General features: G+C 44.2%; 1 protein-coding gene across 1 annotated transcript; it reads left to right on the top strand.

Moving 5' to 3' along the window:
• Positions 1–9,983: 9,983 nt before the first annotated feature.
• Positions 9,984–17,575, top strand: LOC133755817 (HLA class II histocompatibility antigen, DR beta 3 chain-like). The gene is made up of 6 exons (XM_062185922.1): positions 9,984–10,135; positions 11,973–12,242; positions 14,965–15,246; positions 15,922–16,032; positions 16,448–16,471; positions 16,775–17,575. The coding sequence occupies exons 1-6, from the start codon at positions 10,036–10,038 to the stop codon at positions 16,786–16,788; spliced, it is 801 nt and encodes a 266-aa protein (XP_062041906.1). The 5' UTR covers positions 9,984–10,035; the 3' UTR covers positions 16,789–17,575.
• Positions 17,576–20,796: the final 3,221 nt, after the last annotated feature.

The following is a 20,796-nucleotide window of genomic DNA, read 5'->3' as shown; positions in this document are numbered from 1 at the left end:
CTGCTCCTCTTCAGATCCAGCATCTCTGCTGAGAGCAGTGGAAGATGGCCCGAGAGCTTGGGCCTATGCACCCACGTGGGAGACCAGGAGAAGCTCCTGGCTCCTGGCTTCAGATCTGCCCAGTTCCGGCTATTGTGGCAAGCTGGGGTGTGAACCAGCATATGGAAGACCTTTCTTTCTGTCTCTCTCTCTCTCTGTCTGTAACGCTGCCTCTCAAATAAATAAAATAAAATCTTTTTTAAAAATTGAAAATTTTTGTACTTCAAAGGAAACCAATAAGAAAGTTGCAGCCATTTGGGGTGTGAACCAGTGGATGGAAGACCTTCCTCTCTGTTTCTTTCTCTCTGTGAGTAACTCTACCTCTCAAATAAATAAATAAAATCTTAAAAAACAGATTCTAGTCCTGACTATGTGCTTCTGATACAGCTGCTTGCTAATGCACCTGGGAAAGCAGCAGAGAATGGCTCAGGTACTTGTGCCCCTGCGCCCATGTGGGAGACCCAGACAGAGTTTCTGGTTCCTAGCTTTGGCCTGTCCCATCTCTGTTTGTTGTGGCCATTTGGGAAATGAACCAGTGGATGAAAGCTCGCTCTCTCTCTCTCACTCTGCCTTTCAAGCAAATAAATAGATATTATTTAAAAAGAAAATTAGACAATAAAAAGGCACAAAAGAGAACATGCTATGTAATTTAATTTGTATAATGTTGCTGAGCGTGGTTAAGGATAAAGATTAGGCCTTGAAAGTACATGGAAAAGCAAAGAAACACTTGCTACACAAGTCTGGAGAGTGAATTTTCTTGGTGGGAGGGGAAAGTAGAGTGGAAAGGAGGAGGCATATTAGAGCTTATGAGTTGCTAAAGTTTTGTTTCAATATCTGGGTGGTAGTTCTTGGATGTTGACAGTGTAATAATTGCTTTAGTTGCATGTGTTAATGAACATGTGCTTTATGTTGTTTTCTATATATTTATGTTCTAGTTCACCATAGGTTTTTTTTTTTTTTGACAGGCAGAGTGGACAGTGAGAGAGAGAGAGAGAGAGACAGAGAGAAAGGTCTTCCTTTGCCATTAGTTCACCCTCCAATGGCCGCTGCGGCCGGCGCACTGTGCTGATCTGAAGGTAGGAGTCAGGTGCTTCTCCTGGTCTCCCATGCGGGTGCAGGGCCCAAGGACTTGGGCCATCCTCCACTGCACTCCCGGGCCACAGCAGAGAGCTGGCCTGGAAGAGGGGCAACTGGGACAGAATCCGGTGCCCCGACCGGGACTAGAACCCGGTGTGCTGGCGCCACTAGGAGGAGGATTAGCCTGTTGAGCCACGGCGCCGGCTCACCATACAGTTTTAAAAATGTAAAATATATAATCTACTCATTAAACCCAAGTAATTATTATTTATTGAGTATTAAATGATCAACATTTTTCAATATTCAGGGATGAAGCAGTTAACTGGAAATGCTGCAAGGTGATAATGAGAATTGAGTGAAATAAAGTATCTGGAAATGTAACTCAGTGCCTGGAAGAAAACCCATGGCAGTCAGTTACTAGGTCTCCCTTTCATTTGTCTATGCATAAAACCATGACAGAGTTGGTGCAGTACATCACTCTCATGTCTCCACTTCATCTGTAATGCAAATACAGGGTGACACCAGCATTGCAAATTTTAATTTGTGCTTTTAATATTAGTGAGGATTTCCCACATAGGAACTCTAATATCCAACTCCTCCTATCCTCACCCCACATTTTGTTTTATTCTTCAGACACTCCTTCCTTGCCAACCAAGTAACCATGCAGGTCATAATTTATTCTGCAAATTGAAGCCTCAAACCTTTGTTATCAATATCTGATTTAGTCATCCTGTCCTCCATCCACTTCTTGCCAAGATTTTGTATAAGATGAACTGCTCAGATGTGTCTGACCGGCTGTTGCAGCAAGCTGGGGTGCAAACCAGCAGGGGGACGACTCTTCTTTCTGTCTCTCTCTCTGTAACTGTCTGTCAGATGCATCTGCTGGAGATAAGTGATCCTTCTCCAGTCTCTATGCCCATTGGTTACAGAAACACACACACACACACACACGCACACGCACACACACACCAATTACCTTAGAAGGGATGGGGATTTCCAGTAAACCTTTCTCTTTTTTCTCCGAAGTGTCTCACAGAAAAAGCAAAAGGTCAACACCTTGATGGATACAAGGATTGATCCCTTTGGGTGCTATCTCCAAAAGGAAATAAAATACATTTCTTCTAATCTTCTGTAAGAGCTCAGGTTTCTTCCTTAAGTATGCAGTTACTAATGTGTGTCTGGGGATCCAAAAGTAGCACAGTATTCTTGTTGTACATTCCTATTGTCCCTACATTAATTTCTATGCCTAACTCTTCATAATTAATCTTGGGTTGATAAACTTTTCCCCAGTTAATAATTTTTCTGCTGTCATCCCACCTTTTTAAAAGATATGCCTTCCTGGCCAGTTTTCAATACTTCCCCCAATGTTATTCAATCTTGCATGGCTGCTCGGCTCTACCAGCATTACGTAGGGAGGAATTTCAATTCCAGTCTAACAGACCCCCTACTATCCACTACCTCTTGTTTCTCGTTATTGTTCCTGTTCCTCAGCTGGTCCCTAACCAACCTGAAACACAGCTTCTTCCTCTGTGTTCTGAGTCTCACTTCCTCTGGAACTCACATCTATGTAAATACTTCCTTTTTGTTGTAAATACAAGTTAGCACTTCATTTTTTAAAAAGATTTATTTATTTATTTGAAAGAGTTATAGAGAGGGAGGGAGGGGAAGAGAGAGAGAGAGAGAGAGAGAGAGAGAGAGAGAGAGAGAGAGAGAGAGAGAGACTTTCATCTGCTGCTTCACTCTCCAATGGACTGAGCTGAGCCAATATGAAGCCAGGAGCCAGGAGCTGTTGATCCTGTCAAATAGTTCTATGTTAAATTTATATGTCTATCTTAACAATAGGCACTAGTTTCCTTAAAAGTAGGATTTAAATCCTTTGTATCTCTGTATTTTCTGGATGAGAAGAATGCTTTTCACCTAGGAAGAACTCAATAAACATATATTACTATAGATCTAAATATTAATTTATATGTGGGGATAAGTATCTGGATTGCTCTACTGCTTAACCCCACCTCTCTGTTTGGTAACAATCTAGATGCACCCTCTGCATTTGGGTGGGAGATAGATAGTGAGAGGAGGGTGCAAAAGCACAGCTGGTGAACAGACACATGGGCAGTAAAAACCCAGGGTTTAATCCCCCAGATTCTATTTCTGCTTTCAGCCCCACCTCAGCTATGTCTTTAAAGTTTATAAGAGATTTACCTTGACCCACTCAAAAATAGGAGATATTACTTCCATACTATACTTTAAAAAATTATTTTTGACAAAATACAATTATATGTACACGTAATACAAAGTGATGTTATAAAAATCACATACATATAATGTAGAATTATTAAACCAGACTTGTTAATTTTTTTTTTTGACAAGCAGAGTTAAACAGTGAGAGAGAGAGACAGAGAGAAAGGTCTTCCTTCCATTGGTTCACCCCCAAAATGGCCGCCACGGCCGGTGCCTGCACTGATCAGAAGCCAGGAGCCAGGTGCTTCTTCCTGGTCTCCCACGCGGGTGCAGGGCCCAAGCACTTGAGCCGGGGCCCTCCCGGGGCCACAGTAGAGAGCTGTACTGGAAGAGGAGCAACCTGGACAGAACCGGTGCCCCAACCAGGACTAGAACCCGGAGTACCAGCACCGCAGGTGGAGGATTAGCCTAGTGAGCCGCGGTGCTGGTTTAGACTCATTAATCTTTCCATCAACTTAAATACTTACCATTTTCACCCCATTTATCTGTAACTTTGTACTCATGGACCAAGTTTCTCCCCCAACCCATTTTCCTCACTTCACAGATTTTGATAACCTCCAGTCTTATGATTTTACTAATTCAGTTGTTTTAGATTTCACAGTTGTGAGAATGTGTATTATTCGTTTTGTTTTATTAGAAACCCATTTAGCATTCATATTGTTCAAAGTGACAAAATTTTTTCTTTCTCTTTTTATGGTTGAAGAATATTCCCGTGTGCATGTGTGTGTGTGTGTATCAATATTTCTTTACCCATTTATCCACAATGGACACTTAGGTTGGTTCCATAGCTTGCTTACCCCTGATAAGTAACATTGCAGTGAATATGGAAGTGCTGATGTCTCTTCCCTGTACTATTCCAAGTCCTCAGGATAGACATGGAGAAGTAGTGTGGCTGAACTGCTAGGTCATGGTAGTCCAATTTTTTAATTTTTAGAAGAAACTCCAAATAGTTTTTATAGTGGTTGTCCCAAATTATTATTCCCACCAACTGTGCAAGTGCTTTCTTTCTTCACATCTTCTCCAACACGTGTTATCTTTTGTTGTTTTGATAATAATTATTCCAATAGGTGGACCAGTGGAATATGGAAATGGAACTTTGAAAAATAAACTGCCCAAGATATTTACTGGATAAAGCCGTGAATATTTTATCACAATACATTTAATATAAAATCTAGATCAAAGAAAAGGAAAAGGAAAACACTTCCTATATACAATAATAATTTACATGCCTAGTAAATTCTAGTAGTTCTCCCTATGACTACTCATTGGGAAATATTCTGGGTCTAAAAGACAGTGCTGGCAAAAATCAACAGCCTTTGTATACACAGGCAATGCCACGGCTGAGAAAGAACTTCTAAAATCAATCCCATTCACAATAGCCACAAAAACAATCAAATACCTTGGAATAAACTTAACCAAGGACTTTAAAGATCTCTATGATGAGAATTACAAAACCTTAAAGAAAGAAATAGAAGAGGATACCAAAAAATGGAGAAATCTTCCATGCTCCTGGATTGGAAGAATCAATATCATTAAAATGTCCATTCTCCCAAAGGCAATTTATACATTCAATGCGATACCAATCAAAATACTGAAGACATTCTTCTCAGATCTGGAAAAAACGATGCTGAAATTCATATGGAGACACAGGAAACCTCGAATAGCTAAAGCAATCTTGTACAAAAAACAAAGCCGGTGGCATCACAATACCAGATTTCAGGGCATACTACAGGGCAGTTGTAATCAAAACAGCATGGTACTGGTAGGTACAGAAACAGATGGATAGACCAATGGTACAGAATAGAAACACCAGAAATCAATCCAAACATCTACAGCCAACTTATATTTGATCAAGGATCCAAAACCAATCCCTGGAGTAAGGACAGTCTATTCAATAAATGGTGCTGGGAAAACTGGATTTCCACATGCAGAGGCATGAAATAAGACCCCTACTTTTCACCTTACACAAAAATTCACTCAGCATGGATTAAAGACCTAAATCTATGACCCGACACCATCAAATTATTAGAGAACATTGGAGAAACCCTGCAAGATATAGGCACAGGAAAAGACTTCTTGGAAAAGACCCTGGAGGCGCAGGCAGTCAAAGCCAAAATTAACATTTGGGATTACATCAAATTGAGAAGTTTCTGTACTTCAAAAGAAACAGTCAGGAAAGTGAAGAGGCAACCGACAGAATGGGAAAAATATTTGCAAACTATGCAACAGATAAAGGGTTGATAACCAGAATCTACAAAGAAATCAAGAAACTCCACAACAACAAAACAAACAACCCACTGAAGAGATGGGCCAAGGACCTCAATAGACATTTTTCAAAAGAGGAAATCCAAATGGCCAACAGAAACATGACAAAATGTTCAGAATCACTAGCAATCAGGGAAATGCAAATCAAAACCACAATGAGGTTTCACCTCATCCCAGTGAGAATGGCTTACATACAGAAATCTACCAACAACAGATGCTGGCGAGGATGTGGGGAAAAAGGGACACTAAACCCAATGTAGGTGGGAATGCAAACTGGTTAAGCCACTATGGAAGTCAGTCTGGAGATTCCTAGAAACCTGAATATAACCCTACCATTCAACCCAGCCATCCCACTCCTTGGAATTTACCCAAAGGAAATTAAATTGGCAAACAAAAAAGCTGTCTGCACCTTAATGTTTATTGCAGCTCAATTCACAATAGCAAAGACCTGGAACCAACCCAAATGCCCATCAACAGTAGATTGGATAAAGAAATTATGGGACATGTACTCTATAGAATACTATACAGCAGTAAAAAAAAAAAACAATGAAATCCGGTCATTAAAAATGGAGGGATCTGGAAAACATCATGCTGAGTGAAATAAGCCAGTCCCACAGGGACAAATATCATATGTTCTTCCTGTTCCTGATTGTTGACAACTAACCGAGCATCAAATAGGAAACCTGTTGAAGTGAAATGGACACTATGAGAAACAGTGACTTGATCAGCCCTTGTCCTGACTGTTGAAGTACAATTTAATACTTTATCTCTTTTAGTATTTTTGTTTGTTCTACTTAATACCATTGGTTGAGCTATGTAATTAACATACAATTATTCTTAGGTGTTTAAAGTTAACTGAAAAGTTATCTCTGTTAAATATAAGAGTGGGGATAAGAGAGGGAGGAGATGTACAATCTGGGACATGCTCAAGCTGACTTGCCCCAAATGGTAGTTAGAAATGTGCCAGGGGATTCCAATACAATCCCATCAAGGTGGCATGTACCAATGCCATCTCACTAGTCCAAGTGATCAATTTCAGTTCACAATAGACCATAATGATAGGTCTAAGAGTCAAAGGGATCACATAAACAAGACTAGTGTCTGATAATACTAACTGATAGAATAAAAAAGGGAGAGAACGATCCAACATGGGAAGCGGGATACACAGCAGACTCATAGAATGGCAGATGTCCTAAACAGCACTCTGGCCTCAGAATCAGCCCTTAAGGCATTCGGTTATGGCTGAAGAGCCCATGAGAGTATTTTAGGCATGGAAAGCCAAGACACTCTGGGAAAAAAAAATAGGACCTAAATGAAAGATCTCTGTGAGTGAGATCCCAGTGGAAAGAACAGGCCATCAAAGAAGGAGGCACCTTTCTCTGAAGGGAGGGGAGAACTTCCACTTTGACTATGGCCTTGTTGAAATAAGATCAAAGATGGTGAGCTCAGGGGGCTTCCATGGCGTTGGCAACTCATGACTAGAGCCTGGGAAGATTGCTGGTGTCTTAAATAAGAGTGGCAATTTGTTAAGTCAGCAACAGGAGTCACTGTGCACTTACTCCCCATGTAGGACCTCTGTCCTTAATGTGTAGTTCAATGTGAATTAATGATATGACTAGTGCTCAAACAGTATTTGGCACTTTTGTGTTCTGTGTGGGGGCAAACTGATGAAATCTTTAGTTAATATATAGTAAATCGATCTTCTGTATATAAAGATAATTGAAAATGAATCTTGATGTGAATGGAATGGGAGAGGGAGCGGGAGATGGGAGGGTTGTGGGTGGGAGGGAAGTTATGGGGGGGGAAGCCATTGTAATCCACAAACTGTACTTTGGAAATTTAAATCTACTAAATAAAATAAAATAAAAAAAGACAGTGCTGAGGCTGGTGCTGTGGCTCAGCGGGTTAATGCCCTGGCATGAAGAGACGGCATCCCATATGGGTGTCTTCTATCTGCGTCTTTTATCTGCTGGTTCACTCCCCAAATACCTGCAACAGCCTGGGCTGGGCCAAGCTGAAGGCAAGAACTACGACTCCATCCACATCTCACATGGATGGCAGGTACCCAAATATTTGGGCCATCATTTGCTGCTTTCTCAGGTACATTAACTATGGAGCTTGTTTGGAATTGGAGTAACTGGGGCTCAAAACAGCACTCTGATATGGGATGTAGGTATCCTAGACAGCGGCTTAACATGCTGTGCCATGACACCAGCCCCTGTCACTAAGGTATTACAGTATTTAGGGAATGACTGCTGGATTCAGCACTGTGGAGCACTGGGTTAAGTCTCTTTCTGTGACACTGGCATTCCATACAGGCGCCGGCTGGTGTCTGGGTTGCTCTACTTCCGATCCAGCTCCTTGCTAATGTGCCTGGGAAAGAGCTTGGGCCCCTGCCACAAACATGGGAGACCTGGATGGAGCTCCTGGCTTCTGGCCTTGGCCTGGCACAGCCCTGACCTTTGTGACCTTTTAGGAAGTAAACCAGCTGATGGGCAATCTTGTTATGCCCAGTTCGATTGTCCCCAAAGACCACCAAGGAGCCAATACTGCTGCAAAGAACATGAGAGTCTTATTACAGGTCCGGGCCTGGACTCTCAACTATCACTGACACAGTGGATCTGAATTGAGAGAGCCGACTCTTCAGTTAACAGGGTTTTTATAGGGTTTTCAGAGACATTCTATACATTATAGTGCCATTTAGCAAATCATCTCATCCTGCAGGAAATTCAAAGAATATCTCTAAAGACTGATTAGTGCATCCAGTGGTGGGAATGGAGCTAGTAAAGGTGGTTGGATGGCTTTGGGGTTGATGCCTTTTAAATTGATTGGCTAAAGTATAGGGTCCGAGCTGCTGGGGTGTAGGTGCCAAACTGCAGGGTCTCGGAAAGTTATCAATCACCTTAATTGCCTTGAGAAGACACCAGGAACTCTAGGTATTTTTCTGTTATCTGCTAATTGGTGTTGCTAGGAGAGTTTAATGCAAGGGGAGTTCATTTATTTATTTTTAGGAGCTTTTGGCTCAGGGTTCAGGGCCTGGTTAGGCCTGAGTTACAAGATGGAGGCCTATTTTAAAATAGTTGCACCTTGATCCAGGCTCAGGTCTCTCAATCTCTCTATCCCTTTTTCTTTGTAACACTGCCTTTTGAATAAATAAATAAACTTTAAAAAAATCACTGCTTATTAGAACGGTGGTGGAGTTTGAATTAATGGGGTATTTACATGTAGAGATGTCCTTTAATATTAATGTAGTGAATAATTAGCCAAAATAGTATTATATGTTTAAATTTATATGACCACACTGATAATGTAATCCATACATTTTCTGTAGTGTTCTATTTCCTGAACATTCTATAATGTACTCATTAGCACATTCCTCTTAGATCTCATGTTCTGATGAAGCAAGAGAAGGAGACTAAGAAAGCAGTGCAGTCTCAATAAAATAAGGGAATCAAATGGGAAGTATGGGTAAGAGATTAAACATCCTTTTGCAAAGATATGAATCATTTTAGAGCAGACTGTGGTGTCAAGGCCTGACTTTGCGTTCTTGCTCTCTCAGCGTCCTGACCACACTGATTCAGGAGTGTCCTTATCACACTGTTGGTCAAGTGCTCTGCAGGGGCCTCCATCCCACACGGTCACCTCCTCTAAGTGCCTGCCTGGGTGTTCTGGAGGGGCTGCTAGACTTAGGCGCAGCATCAGCAAGGGAAAAACTGTTTCCCTCGGGTTAAATTATTGACTAGCATTTTATTTCTGCTAACAACCCTACCACTAAAGAGGTACAGAATACACTGCCAATCAACAAACCGGATTCTGTCACATCATCAGTTTCCAGGCTGTGCTACACTTTGCTGTGTCCACAGAATCACAGCATTTTCCAACATGGAAATACAGGAAAGATTACAGAGCTTGAGCTAAACTGAGAGAAGCTAGTTTCCCAAATCTATAATTTCAATGTGTGATACAACAAGGACCAGGTTAAAATCTTCTGACTCGGATTCATTCTCCTTCCAATTGTTCTCCTAAACACCCTCAGACATACACTTGTGCAAACAGCCACTGATAGATGAATATTCTTGCAAGGCTCAAACTTGGGACAAAACAGTGACCAGCTCAGGGCTGGCTTCCAAGAGAAGCCCAATTAACCTGTTTTGAATGCAACAGGATCAAACTTTTAACATACTAAATTTACGCAGTCCTTTTAAGGAAGGAAATGATATTTCAGAAGGGAATCTTCATACTGAAGCTCTGACCAGCAACTGATGATGCTTTTCATCTGTGATGCTGATTGGTTCTTCACACTGAGATGACCCAATCCAGGCACAGAGAAATGAGTGTCTTAGAGGAGAAGGGTCAGAGTTGTCACAGTGAGACTTGCCTGCTCCCCTGACAGCCACCCCTCCTGCTCTCAGAATGCTGTGTCCTTGGCTCTCCCGAGGCCCCTGCCTGGCAGCTCTGACTGTGACACTGCTGGTGCTGAGCTCTTACCCGGCTTTGGCCAGGGACACCCGACGTAAGTGCATGCTTTGGATGCTGGGCTATTACTGGGTGGGGAAGGAAGGGAGTTAATTTTCTCTGAGTCCAGACTTTGTTCCTTAAAAAACTGTGACATTTTCTTCACTGACCACCTATCTTTGTCCTGTGGATGTTCAATGTTTCCCGTGAAAGGAGCATGGATGTTTGCCCTCTGCGTGAGATCTGCACAAGGGGCCTCCTGCTCCAAGCCGTTTCCTCCCAAATCTCCTCCAGTCTAACCCCTCCAGAAATGCAGCACGTTTCCTGTCTCAGAGTGTTCAGAAATAATGATGTTAAAGGAATCCCCCATGAAGCATTTCCCTCTATTAAGTTTTTCCAGAAAAATGAAGGTGCCTCTGAAAACTTTACGGGGAATCAAAAGGAATTTGAAGTAATCCTCAAACTGGAGCCATGTGCTCCACAGGACTTGTGGAGCTGGTGTCACTCTGTGCACAGCCTGTATCAGGGGTCAGCCTCTGCTGTCTCCTCTCATCCTCTGCTCTCTCTCATCCTCTGCTAAAGCTTGTGCCCTGAGGCTGGGATTCTCTGATAGGAACTGTGGTTGGCGTTTCTCATTCTCTCTCTCTTCCCTTCCCCTCTCCTTTCCCCCTCTCCCTCTCCCTCTCTTCTGGAGACAAAGCAAAGATCCTTAGTGCTTGGAGTCACCTTACAGACAAGGAGCAAATATGAGCTGTTCTTTGGTGCTTAGAAGAACTCCAAGCCTCTTCTGAAAGCCTGGCTGGGTTTAGTGTCTATTTGAATCCTTCTGTAAGTTTCTACTGCATCTCTTACATTTTCTGGCTGGAGCCCACCAAGGAGGAATCAAGTAATTTTGGATAAATTATATGAGGTTCTAGTTTTGCAGGTCAAAAATGGAAACCAAATTCAGGAGTGTATATGTGCCCAAGTACACACCGTGTGCAGGTGCTGAGACAGTGGGAAGGTTGTTAGCATCCCAGGGGGCTGAAAGCCAGCCTGTGAATACTCCTCACTGCAAGGAGGAGGAAGAGAAGTCTGTCCGAATTTCCACAGGAAGTGGGAGGGATGAAATGTGTTAATGCGAACAAAGGAGAAGAGGAGTTTGCACCCCTTCCTGCTTTCCAGGGCCTTCAGAATGAGGCGGCCCCAGAATCCTGGTTTGTTCATTTTGGGGGACGTCTGGCTTGCAGGCCATGAGAATGCCTGGTCTGGCCCTGCCAGGGCAACCAGAGATGGGACCCAATTTCAGCACATCTGTAGCTATCCAAATGGACCCTGGCGGAAAAAAGTTCCCGGCCCTAGTGGTGTCTTTTCGTGTCCCACCTTAAATGTCCCTCCTCATCCTGCTCGGCGCCCTCCTGTGGCCCAGGTCAATGCTCTGCTCTGGGTTCTGGACTCCGCACCTGCCCTGATTGGCTCAGTCCCGTGCACAACCGCGTGCATTTGGTCTTGGTCCTGCGCTTCTGCCGGGCTTTAAGGGTTGTGAGGGGAAGGGCGATTGGGAGAACAAGGTGGGGACTAAGCACGGGCCGGGCACTGCGTGGACTCCAAGAAGGCTGCCCTGGAAGGAGAGGGACGCAGAGGCGTTTCAGGAGAGGCCAGAGCTGTGCTGTGAGAGGCGGGTGGCGGCCACAGGGCTAAGGATCCGGATGGCTGCGGACCACGCAGGGTTTCCCGACCCAGGGGTCTCGCTCCCGCAGAGGCTGAGGAGGGACTCGGGGCGCAGGGTGTGGGGCGCGGTGGGGTCCCTCAGGGGTGTCCTGGGCCCGACTCTTCCCAGCGCCCTCGAGTAGGCGGGCGTCGCCGTCGGTCTGTCCCCGGAGGCCGCCCGTGACCGGGTCTCTGTGTCCCCGCAGCCCGTTTCCTGGAGCAGGTTAAACATGAGTGTCATTTCTCCAACGGGACGCAGCGGGTGCGGTACATGGATAGGCTTTTCTACAACCGGGAGGAGTTCGTGCGCTTCGACAGCGACGTGGGGGAGTACAGGGCGGTGACCGAGCTGGGCCGGCCTATAGCCAAGGACTGGAACAGCCGGCCGGACTTGCTGGAGGACAGGCGGGCATCCGTGGACACGTACTGCAGACACAACTACGGGGTTGGTGAGAGCTTCACGGTGCAGCGGCGAGGTGAGCGCGGGGCGGGGCCTTGTCCCTGCCAGCGGGGGCGGGGACAGGGCGGGGGGGGGGGGGGCAGCGAACCTCCGGGCACCAAGGATTTCTGAGACCCGGTTTTAGGTCTGAGTTGCCTGCTATGTTTTCATTGTTCACTTTTTGGGTGTAATAGTTTTACGTTGTTCAAATGAGTGTGAAACCCGCTTAGGACTACTATTTAGCTTAACATACTGAGGTTAGCATTTTAATAATGCCAGTGGAATTGAATTAGTCACATACTTTGTGCATCTGCAACATAATTTACCCCGCATTCCCCTTTGTTAAGTATTTAAAAAATATTTCAAATACTTTGGTCTGTGTGTGAGGGGGGAGCAGTTCCAGGAGACCCGCAGGTGTCCAAATCAGAGGTTGAGGGGCCCTGGTGGCGGCACTTGTTAAGCGGCTGCTTATGGTGCTGGGGCCCTGGTTCGAGTCCCAGCCGCTCCGTGGGAGATCCAGCTCCCTGCTAATGCGCCTCAGGAAAGAACCGAAGACGGCCTAACTGCTGGGATCTCTCCCACCTACTAGGGAGACCTGGAGGGAGTTCCTGGAGGCTGGCTTTGGCCCGGCCTTACCCTGGCCCTTCTCCTCATTTCTTTACTGAGCCAGTGGATAGATTGCTGTCTCTCTCTCTCTCTCACTTTGTCTCTCTTTCCCTGTCTCTATCACTCTGCATTTCAAATAAATAAATAAATAATAACTAAATAAACCAATCTTTTAAACTTGATGATGCTCCAGCCCTTATATAAAATGGGTAGTGCTTCCATATGACCTGTGCACACACTGCCCTGGTCTTTAAAGCATCTGAGATCACTTAGGATCCCGAACACTGGAAGTGTGAATGCTGTGTCACAACTTGTCAAGTGGTGTTGTTTAGGAAATAATGACAAGAGACAGAAGTGTAAGTGTTCAGTATGGTCGCCTTTTTAAAATTTTTTCCCTCAAATACTTCCAGGGTGAATTTCTCTGATCAAACTTGAGGGTTCAGATAGCACACTGTGCTTTGCCGTGTCTCATGTTATATATAAATATAAATATACACAAATATATAAATAATAAATATATAATATATAATATATAAAATATAAAAATATATTATAAATATAAATATATATAAATATAAATATATAATATATAATATATAATATAATTTTATATAATATATAACATATAATATTATATATTACATAAATCTATAAAATATATATAAAAATATAAAATTATAATATATAACACATATAATATATAATATATAATATAATTTTTATATAGTATAATATATAAAAATATAAAATATATAAAATAATAAAATATATAAATATATAAATAAATAATAAATATTTATTTATTTTTTAATATTTATTTTATTTATTTGAAAGACAGAGTTACAGAGAGAGGTAGAGACAGAGAGGTCTGCCATCCACTGGTTCATTCCCCAGATGGTCGCAATGGCTGGAGCTAGCTGATCCAAAGCCAGGAGCCAGGCACATCTTCTGGGTCTCCCACAAGGGTACAGGGGCCCAAGGACTTGGGCCATCTTCTACTGCTTTCCTAGGCCACAGCAGAGAGCTGGATCGGAAGAGGAGCAGCTGGGACTAGAACTGGTGCCCATATGGGATGCCAGTGCTTCAGGCCAGTGCTTTAACCTGCTGAGCCACAGTGCCAGCCCCAAGATTTATTTATTTATTTATTTGGGAAGTCAAAGTTACACACAGAGAGAAAGAGAGGCAGAGAGAGAGAGAGAGAGAGAGAGAGAGGTCTTCCATTTACTGGTTCACTCTCCAGTTGGCCACAACTGGAGCTGTGTCAATCAGAGCCAGGAACCAGCAGCTAGGAGCTTCTGCCGGGTCTCACATGTGGGTGCGAGGGCCCAAGAATTTGGGCCATTTTCTGTTGCCTTCCCAGGCCATAGAAGAGAGCTGTATCTGAAGTGGAGCACCTGGGACTCGAACAGGCACCAATATGGGAGGTCAGCACTGCAGGTGGTGACTTTACCTGCTACGCCACAACGTTGGTCCCAAGTGTTATATTTTTAATATCTGTTTCTTTTGTTTTAAGTTTCTTGAGCATTTTTCACATCACTTGACCAGTTGTTACAACTGCTGTAGAAATTACTTATTATCCTTACCAAGGGATTTCCAGATGTTGTCTGGTTTTCTTATGCAGCAACTTTATTAACACTTTGATGATATTTGATTATGCATTTTCTCCCATTTCTGGTTTATATTTAGAGTATGTTTATTAGTTTACATGATAAGACTGTGAATGTTTTAAATCAATGAACTCTACTGCAAAATCATTCATAATGACTTTTCACCAAGCAGAAATCTATCATTTTTTATGTTATGAAAATGTTTCTCCCTAGGTTTCTCTTTTAACAAAAGTGCCTAGTTGAGGCTGGCAGTGTCAAGGATTGCCCAGGTGTTAGGAACACATGTTAGTCAGTGGCAGACCCTGCCCTGCCCTCAATGTCAGGTTACAAAGAGAACTGACTCTTGGATTAGCTGTGCTCATGTTGCAAAGGAGTGGGGTTTGTCAGCTGATCATAAAGAGGTTTTTAATGGACAGCCTCTTTTCTCCTTCCCCTCGCCTCAGGACTCCCACTCGAGGCTGGAGCCTGGGGATGGAGAGGCAGAAAGCAGCCATGAGGGAGAACTGCTGTGCCTGCCTCACTCACCCCTCCCCCTCTGCCTCCTAGTTGTGCCGAAGGTGACCGTGTACCCTGCAAAGACCCAGCCCCTGCAGCACCACAACCTCCTGGTCTGCGCTGTGAGTGGTTTCTATCCAGGCAACGTTGAAGTGCGGTGGTTCCGGAATGGAGAGGAAGAGGAGGCTGGGGTCGTGTCCACGGGCCTGATCCGTAATGGAGACTGGACCTTCCAGACCCTGGTGATGCTTGAGACAGTTCCCCAGAGTGGAGAGGTGTACACGTGTCAGGTGGAGCACCCGAGTGTGACCAGCCCCATCACCGTGGAATGGAGTGAGCAGCTTCCTGACCCGTAAACCCCTCCCCCTCCAGGAAAGGGACTCTGCCTGTCTCCAAGTGTCAGGCTTCTCTCCCCTCACTGTGTCTGCATCGGCTGCATGCGCTCCTTTCCTTCAGCCCAGGTCGCTGGGGTAGCTCTGTGCTGGTTTCCACACACACTTCTATGCCTGGGGAGGTGACCATGGCTGCAGGGAGAGGGAGGTTGTTCTTGTTTTGAACTTTCCCAACATCACAGGTCATGGTCACCCCTTTGGCTCTGGGCTTCTGTCTGTGCTTCTGAGGCTGGGCTTGTGTTTTTGGTTCTACTGCTCTGAGTTGCTGGTGGTGATCAGAGAAGAGGAGCAGGCAGGGTTTTCCTGACACGAGGGGAGTCTAGTCTCAGCTCTGTCTTTCATCAGCTCTGCCATCCTGGCCAAGCTGCTTAACCTCAGTGATTCCCAGATGCTTCCCACCTCAGGCATCATTTCAGGCTTGTTCTATTTCAGTAAACTGAATGCCTGAGGCTTGGTTGTCCTCAGTAAGATATTTAAAATCTTTCTGCAGGTTGGCTAATCACTGTTGCTCCTCTAGTCCAGGCTTCCTCCCCCCATCCCAAAGCCCTGCATCTCTGGGTCTCAATTGCAGGGGTTGTTGTGGGGTCAGATGTCTAACGCTGGTTTCTTCTCTCAGGGGCAAAGTCTGAATCTGCACAGAGCAAGATGCTGAGTGGAGTCGGGGGCTTTGTGCTGGGTCTGCTCTTCCTCGGGCTGGGGCTGTTTGTCTACCGCAGGAATCAGAAAGGTAAGGACCTGTTGCTGTGAGGACTCTCCTAGTCCTGGCTGGGATAGAAATATGGTTTTTCTCAAATTAGTTATTTGTCCGTCATTGGCCCTTTGTACTTTTCCACTTGGATCACAGTTTCCTGGAAATCTAGAAATCAGCAATGTGTGGTGACTCTGAACAAGGGTCGTGCTTCATAGAAACAAGGACAGGTTAACCAGCACAGAGACTGAGAACCTGGGGCCCAGGACAGCATAGCCACCAGGCTGCCTGATTGGCACTGCCTTTGTGTGACAGCAGCTCCCTGCCACAGGCTCTCAGTTTCTGCTCCTGTCTCTGATCTGTTTGCTGTGGAGGTGGTGGGAGAGAAAGGAGGACGTATTTGGGGACATAGTTGTCTCCATATATTTTATGCATGTATCTTCTCTCTTCCCAGGGCACTCTGGACTTCAGCCCACAGGTAATGCATGTTTATCCTCTTCTAGAGACACGTTCAGGTTACCATGAACTGGTAGCAGGGTCAACAAGACATGAGACTGAGCTAATGGCCAATGATTTGGGGACAGATCTCTGCTCTAGCAGTTTGCACTAAGCTTCTCTTGTTATACAAAAGGCCATGCTCTGTGTTAGCATTAGCTCAGGAGACTTGAGATTTTTCTGTTTCTTTCCCACTGCGGTGTGATCCATGCAGCCCTGAGAAAGGGCACGAGCAGCTGTCTTCAGAGTTGGTTCTGACAGCAACCCTGTCTTCTGTCACCTGCAGGAATCCTGAGCTGAAGTGAGGAAGGCAGCTCTCAGGAAGAACCTGTGTCCCTGATTCTTCACATCAGCAGGTGTTCTGGGTGGCTCTCCCTGTTCCCCAAAGAGTGTGGTTTCTCAGCATCCGGCTCCCTCCTGGTTCAGTGACCCTGAAGAAAATGTCCTCCCTGATGGTGTCCTCAGCCCCTGCCCTTCACCTGGTGTCCCAGTGCTGATGGCAATGCCTTCTCCGTGCTGTTTGTGTGCTCCTTTCTGTTCAGCCCTTCCTGCCTCCCCTGGATCTGATCTCATTTGTGCCACATTATTTGATTACATTTTTCTCTAATAAATATGAAATAAATATCATCTGCTTCATACAACTTCAAGGACAAGAAACAGAAAAGAGAGTGAGGTTTACATCACCATACAATAAGTGTTCTTTCCTCTATGATAAGTGTGTGAATTAATGCATGTGTTGAATAGCTTGATGTGTGCATTTCACATGAATACATGCATATCAACATTATATGTATGTACAATTTTTCCTTGTCAGTTAATTAAAAAACAAAAGAAAAGTAAATGAAGTCTAAATGAATGCATAAAAACTGGAAACAGGCTATAGCAATAGAAACATACAACAAAATTATGTAATGGGCACAATGTAGCAAGTAAATAAAAAACTTCTTGGGTATTTGTCTAAAACATTTTGTAACTATAGCTGTAAAACAGTACAAAGATCTAAATTCTGTGAGCTTCATTCTCATGCTATTATACTAGAGTTGGAGATGTGTATTAGCTTTACTCTGAGTAAAATATGCAAGCTGGACTTCTTGTGAAGGAAATTTATTCTGGCTTACATTTGGCAGTCACAGCTCTGGATCGGGCAGCCCTGTAATCTGGCGTGTAATGGAGGCTGGCAGTGGTGGAGTGGGTGCATTGGGATGATCACATGCTGAGGAGGAGTCAGAGAGAGAAGCCGGGGAACCTTGTCTCCAATAACCAACATTCCTGAGAACCTGCGTGAGGAGGAAGTTGGGTCAGAAGGGGAACAGCTGGGACTCAAACTGGCACCCTGATGTGGGATGCCAGCATCTCAAGGGAGACTTAACCCACTGTGCCACAATAGACCTATTTCATAAGTATATTTTGGTAAGAATTCATTGATGATTAAATACACATCTAGAGCAGAGTCCCAAACTAGAACTAACAGTTGAGATTCAGTTTAAGAAGTAAGGAGTTTCCAGTTGTTGATATAGTATATTGCAAACTGACTCTTTCAGCACAAACATGACCCTGAGAAATAAAAATTGAAATATCAAAAAGTATAAAATAACTGAAACATTCTGTTACCATCATCATTATTGAAATTGTGATACAAACCAAAAGCGTTTCTAAATACTGATGCATTGCTGGTGGGCTGGATGATGTCATAACTGTGGAAAGTCATTTGGCAATTTCACAGACTATCCAGCATAGCTCTGCTGTGGAACTCAGCAGTTGCACTCCTTGAATCTACCTAAACAGAGGACAACATGGACTCACAGCAATGTGTGTGCAAATGTTCAGAGCAGCATTAGCATTTGCCTCAAACTGGGAAAAAAACCCAAATATCCAGCCACAAATAAGCAGAGAAAGAATAGTTCTACAGCTATGTAGTGGAATAGTATTCATCCATAAAGGAGAAAAATGCTGATGCATGTTATGAAACTGATGAACTTTATCAACATTGCACTCTGTGAAAGATATTGGGCACAAACCATGATGTCATCAGATCCCATTTACATGCAACTCCTAGAAAAGGTAAATTTGATCAGTGCAGAAAGCAGACCAGTGGGTGCCTGGGGCCTGTTCTGAGGTAAACATTCATGATACACAGCCACATGTTACAGTGCTAGAAATGTTCTAAAACTGTTTTCATGATGGTTGCACACATTATTAATGTTCAGTTTCTTTTAGCTTATCAGAGGCATCCCTACCCATAAAGAGGTTCCGATTATGCTCTCCAATCTAAAGCTCTAATTCTGTTACAGCATCATTTACCAGGCAGGGTTTCTTCTTCATGTGTCCACAGAATCACAGCTGCTCCTTTCTTTTTTCCTGGGTCCATCAGAGATTTTTATTTTAAAGATTTTATTCATTTATTTGAGAGGTAGAGTTGCAGACAGTGAGAGGGAGAGACAGAGAGAAGGGTCTTCTCTTCGCTGGTTCAGTCCTCAGATGGCCACAATGGCCAGAGCTGAGCCGATCCAAAGCCAGGAGCCAGGTGCCTCTTCCTGGTCTCCCACATGGGTGCAGTGGCCCAAGGACTTGGGCCATCTTCCACTGCCTTCTCAGGCCATAGCACAGAGCTGAACTGGAAGAGAGGCAGCCAGGGCTAGAACCGGCGCCCATATGGGGTGCCGGCACTTCAGGCCAGGGCTTTAACCTGCTGTGCCACAGCGCCAGCCCCCATCAGAGATTTTAATACATACAATCCAAAAATAGATCAGATTATGACATGATACTTTCTATATTTTTAGAACAAGGTTTCACTCACAAATTGATAATGGCATTGACAATATCCACAGGGAAACAGTCAGGAAACATGAGATCATAATGGCTGTCCCATTAGAGGGGGTTTTTTGCTTTCCTATATTTTTCAAATGACCTGTTGTCTGTTTATATAATCTTTTTTTAAAAAATTTATTTCATTTACTTGAAAGACGGAGTTACAGAGAGAGGTAGAGACAGAGAGAGAAATCTTCCATCTGCTGGTTTACTCCTCAGGTAGCCGCAATAGCTGGAGCTGTGCCGATCCGAAGCCAGGAGCCAGGAACTTCTGGGTCTCCCATGTGGGTGCAGGGGCCCAAGGACTTGGGCCATCATCTACTGCTATCCCAGGCCATAGCAGAGAGCTGGATTGAAAGAGGAGCAGCTGGGACTCAAACTGGCACCCATATGAGATGTCAATGCTTCAGGCCAGGGATTTAACCCGCTGTGACACATTGCTGGCCCCTTATATAATCTTTTTTTTTTAATTAATTAATTTATTTGAAAGGTAGATTTACAGAGAGGGAAAGAGAGAGAGAGAGAGAGAGAGAGAAAGAGAGAGAGAGAGAGAGAGAAGTCTTCTATCCACTGGTTCACTCCCCAGATATGGCCTCATTGGTTGGAGCTGTGCTGATCCAAAGCCAGGAGCCAGGAGCTTCCTCCAGGTCTCCCACACAGGTGCAGAGGCCCAAGGACTTGGGCCATTTTCTACTGCTTTCCCAGGCCATAGCAGAGAGCTGGATTGGAAGTAGAGCAGCCAGGACTAGAACTGGTGTCCATATGGGATGTTGGCATTGTAGGCGGCGGCTTTATCCACTACATCACAGCACTGGTCCCTGTCCATATAATATTTATAATAAGATTACAAATTAAGAAGGAATTCATGGTTACGAAATGTAATGAACTTACGAAATAATTCTTAAGCCAATGTGCAGAGAGGAGACAAAAGAGAAATCAAGAGGTTACTGGCTAGAAAGGCTCACCAGTGCGGGGAGGATATTTAATGCCAATCCCACCATTAGGGATTCCTGGCAGGGCTGTCCTTGGGACAGCAAGCTACAGGAAGGAGCCTTCTTCCCTGTGGCACCTGGACTCCTGTCAAGGCATGAATGCTCAACACGGGGTTTCTACTTGTTTATTAGCCGCATGTGCCTGTGTGATAGCAGAGCACTTGTGAAATCTGTGCCTGATTCAGTTATATGGTGAGGAAAAGGATACGCACACAAATGCCAAAGTGACCAAGGAATGGTGGCCTCACTGGAAAAAGCAGCCTGCAAAGCAGTCAAGCTATCTCACCAGCATCAAGTCACCCATGGACTTAGGGAAAGATTAGGTTACATTCCTGTGTCAGACTATGTTTCATAAACTCTACTGAGTTCATTTTTAAGCAATAATAATGTGTACAAGGTTGTAATCAGATCTCACTCACACTGATAGCCTAAACAGGGGACTATCTTTACTCAGGTGAGTTTTGGACAAGTAAAATCTATATTTAAAATAGGCATGTCTTTCATAAGA

This window comes from Lepus europaeus, chromosome 3 (assembly GCF_033115175.1).
Source record: "Lepus europaeus isolate LE1 chromosome 3, mLepTim1.pri, whole genome shotgun sequence".
NCBI classification, from domain to species: domain Eukaryota; kingdom Metazoa; phylum Chordata; class Mammalia; order Lagomorpha; family Leporidae; genus Lepus; species Lepus europaeus.
Note: the sequence above shows the minus strand (reverse complement) of the source record. Positions and strands in the feature narration are given on the sequence as shown.

Excerpts from the sequence above, each read along its gene's own strand:
- LOC133755817 (XM_062185922.1), top strand. The coding sequence starts at position 10,036 with ATGCTGTGTCCTTGGCTCTCCCGAGGCCCCTGCCTGGCAGCTCTGACT. Across the intron at positions 10,136-11,972 it reads TTTGGCCAGGGACACCCGAC|CCCGTTTCCTGGAGCAGGTT; the intron begins GTAAGTGCATGC and ends GTGTCCCCGCAG. Across the intron at positions 12,243-14,964 it reads CTTCACGGTGCAGCGGCGAG|TTGTGCCGAAGGTGACCGTG; the intron begins GTGAGCGCGGGG and ends TCTGCCTCCTAG.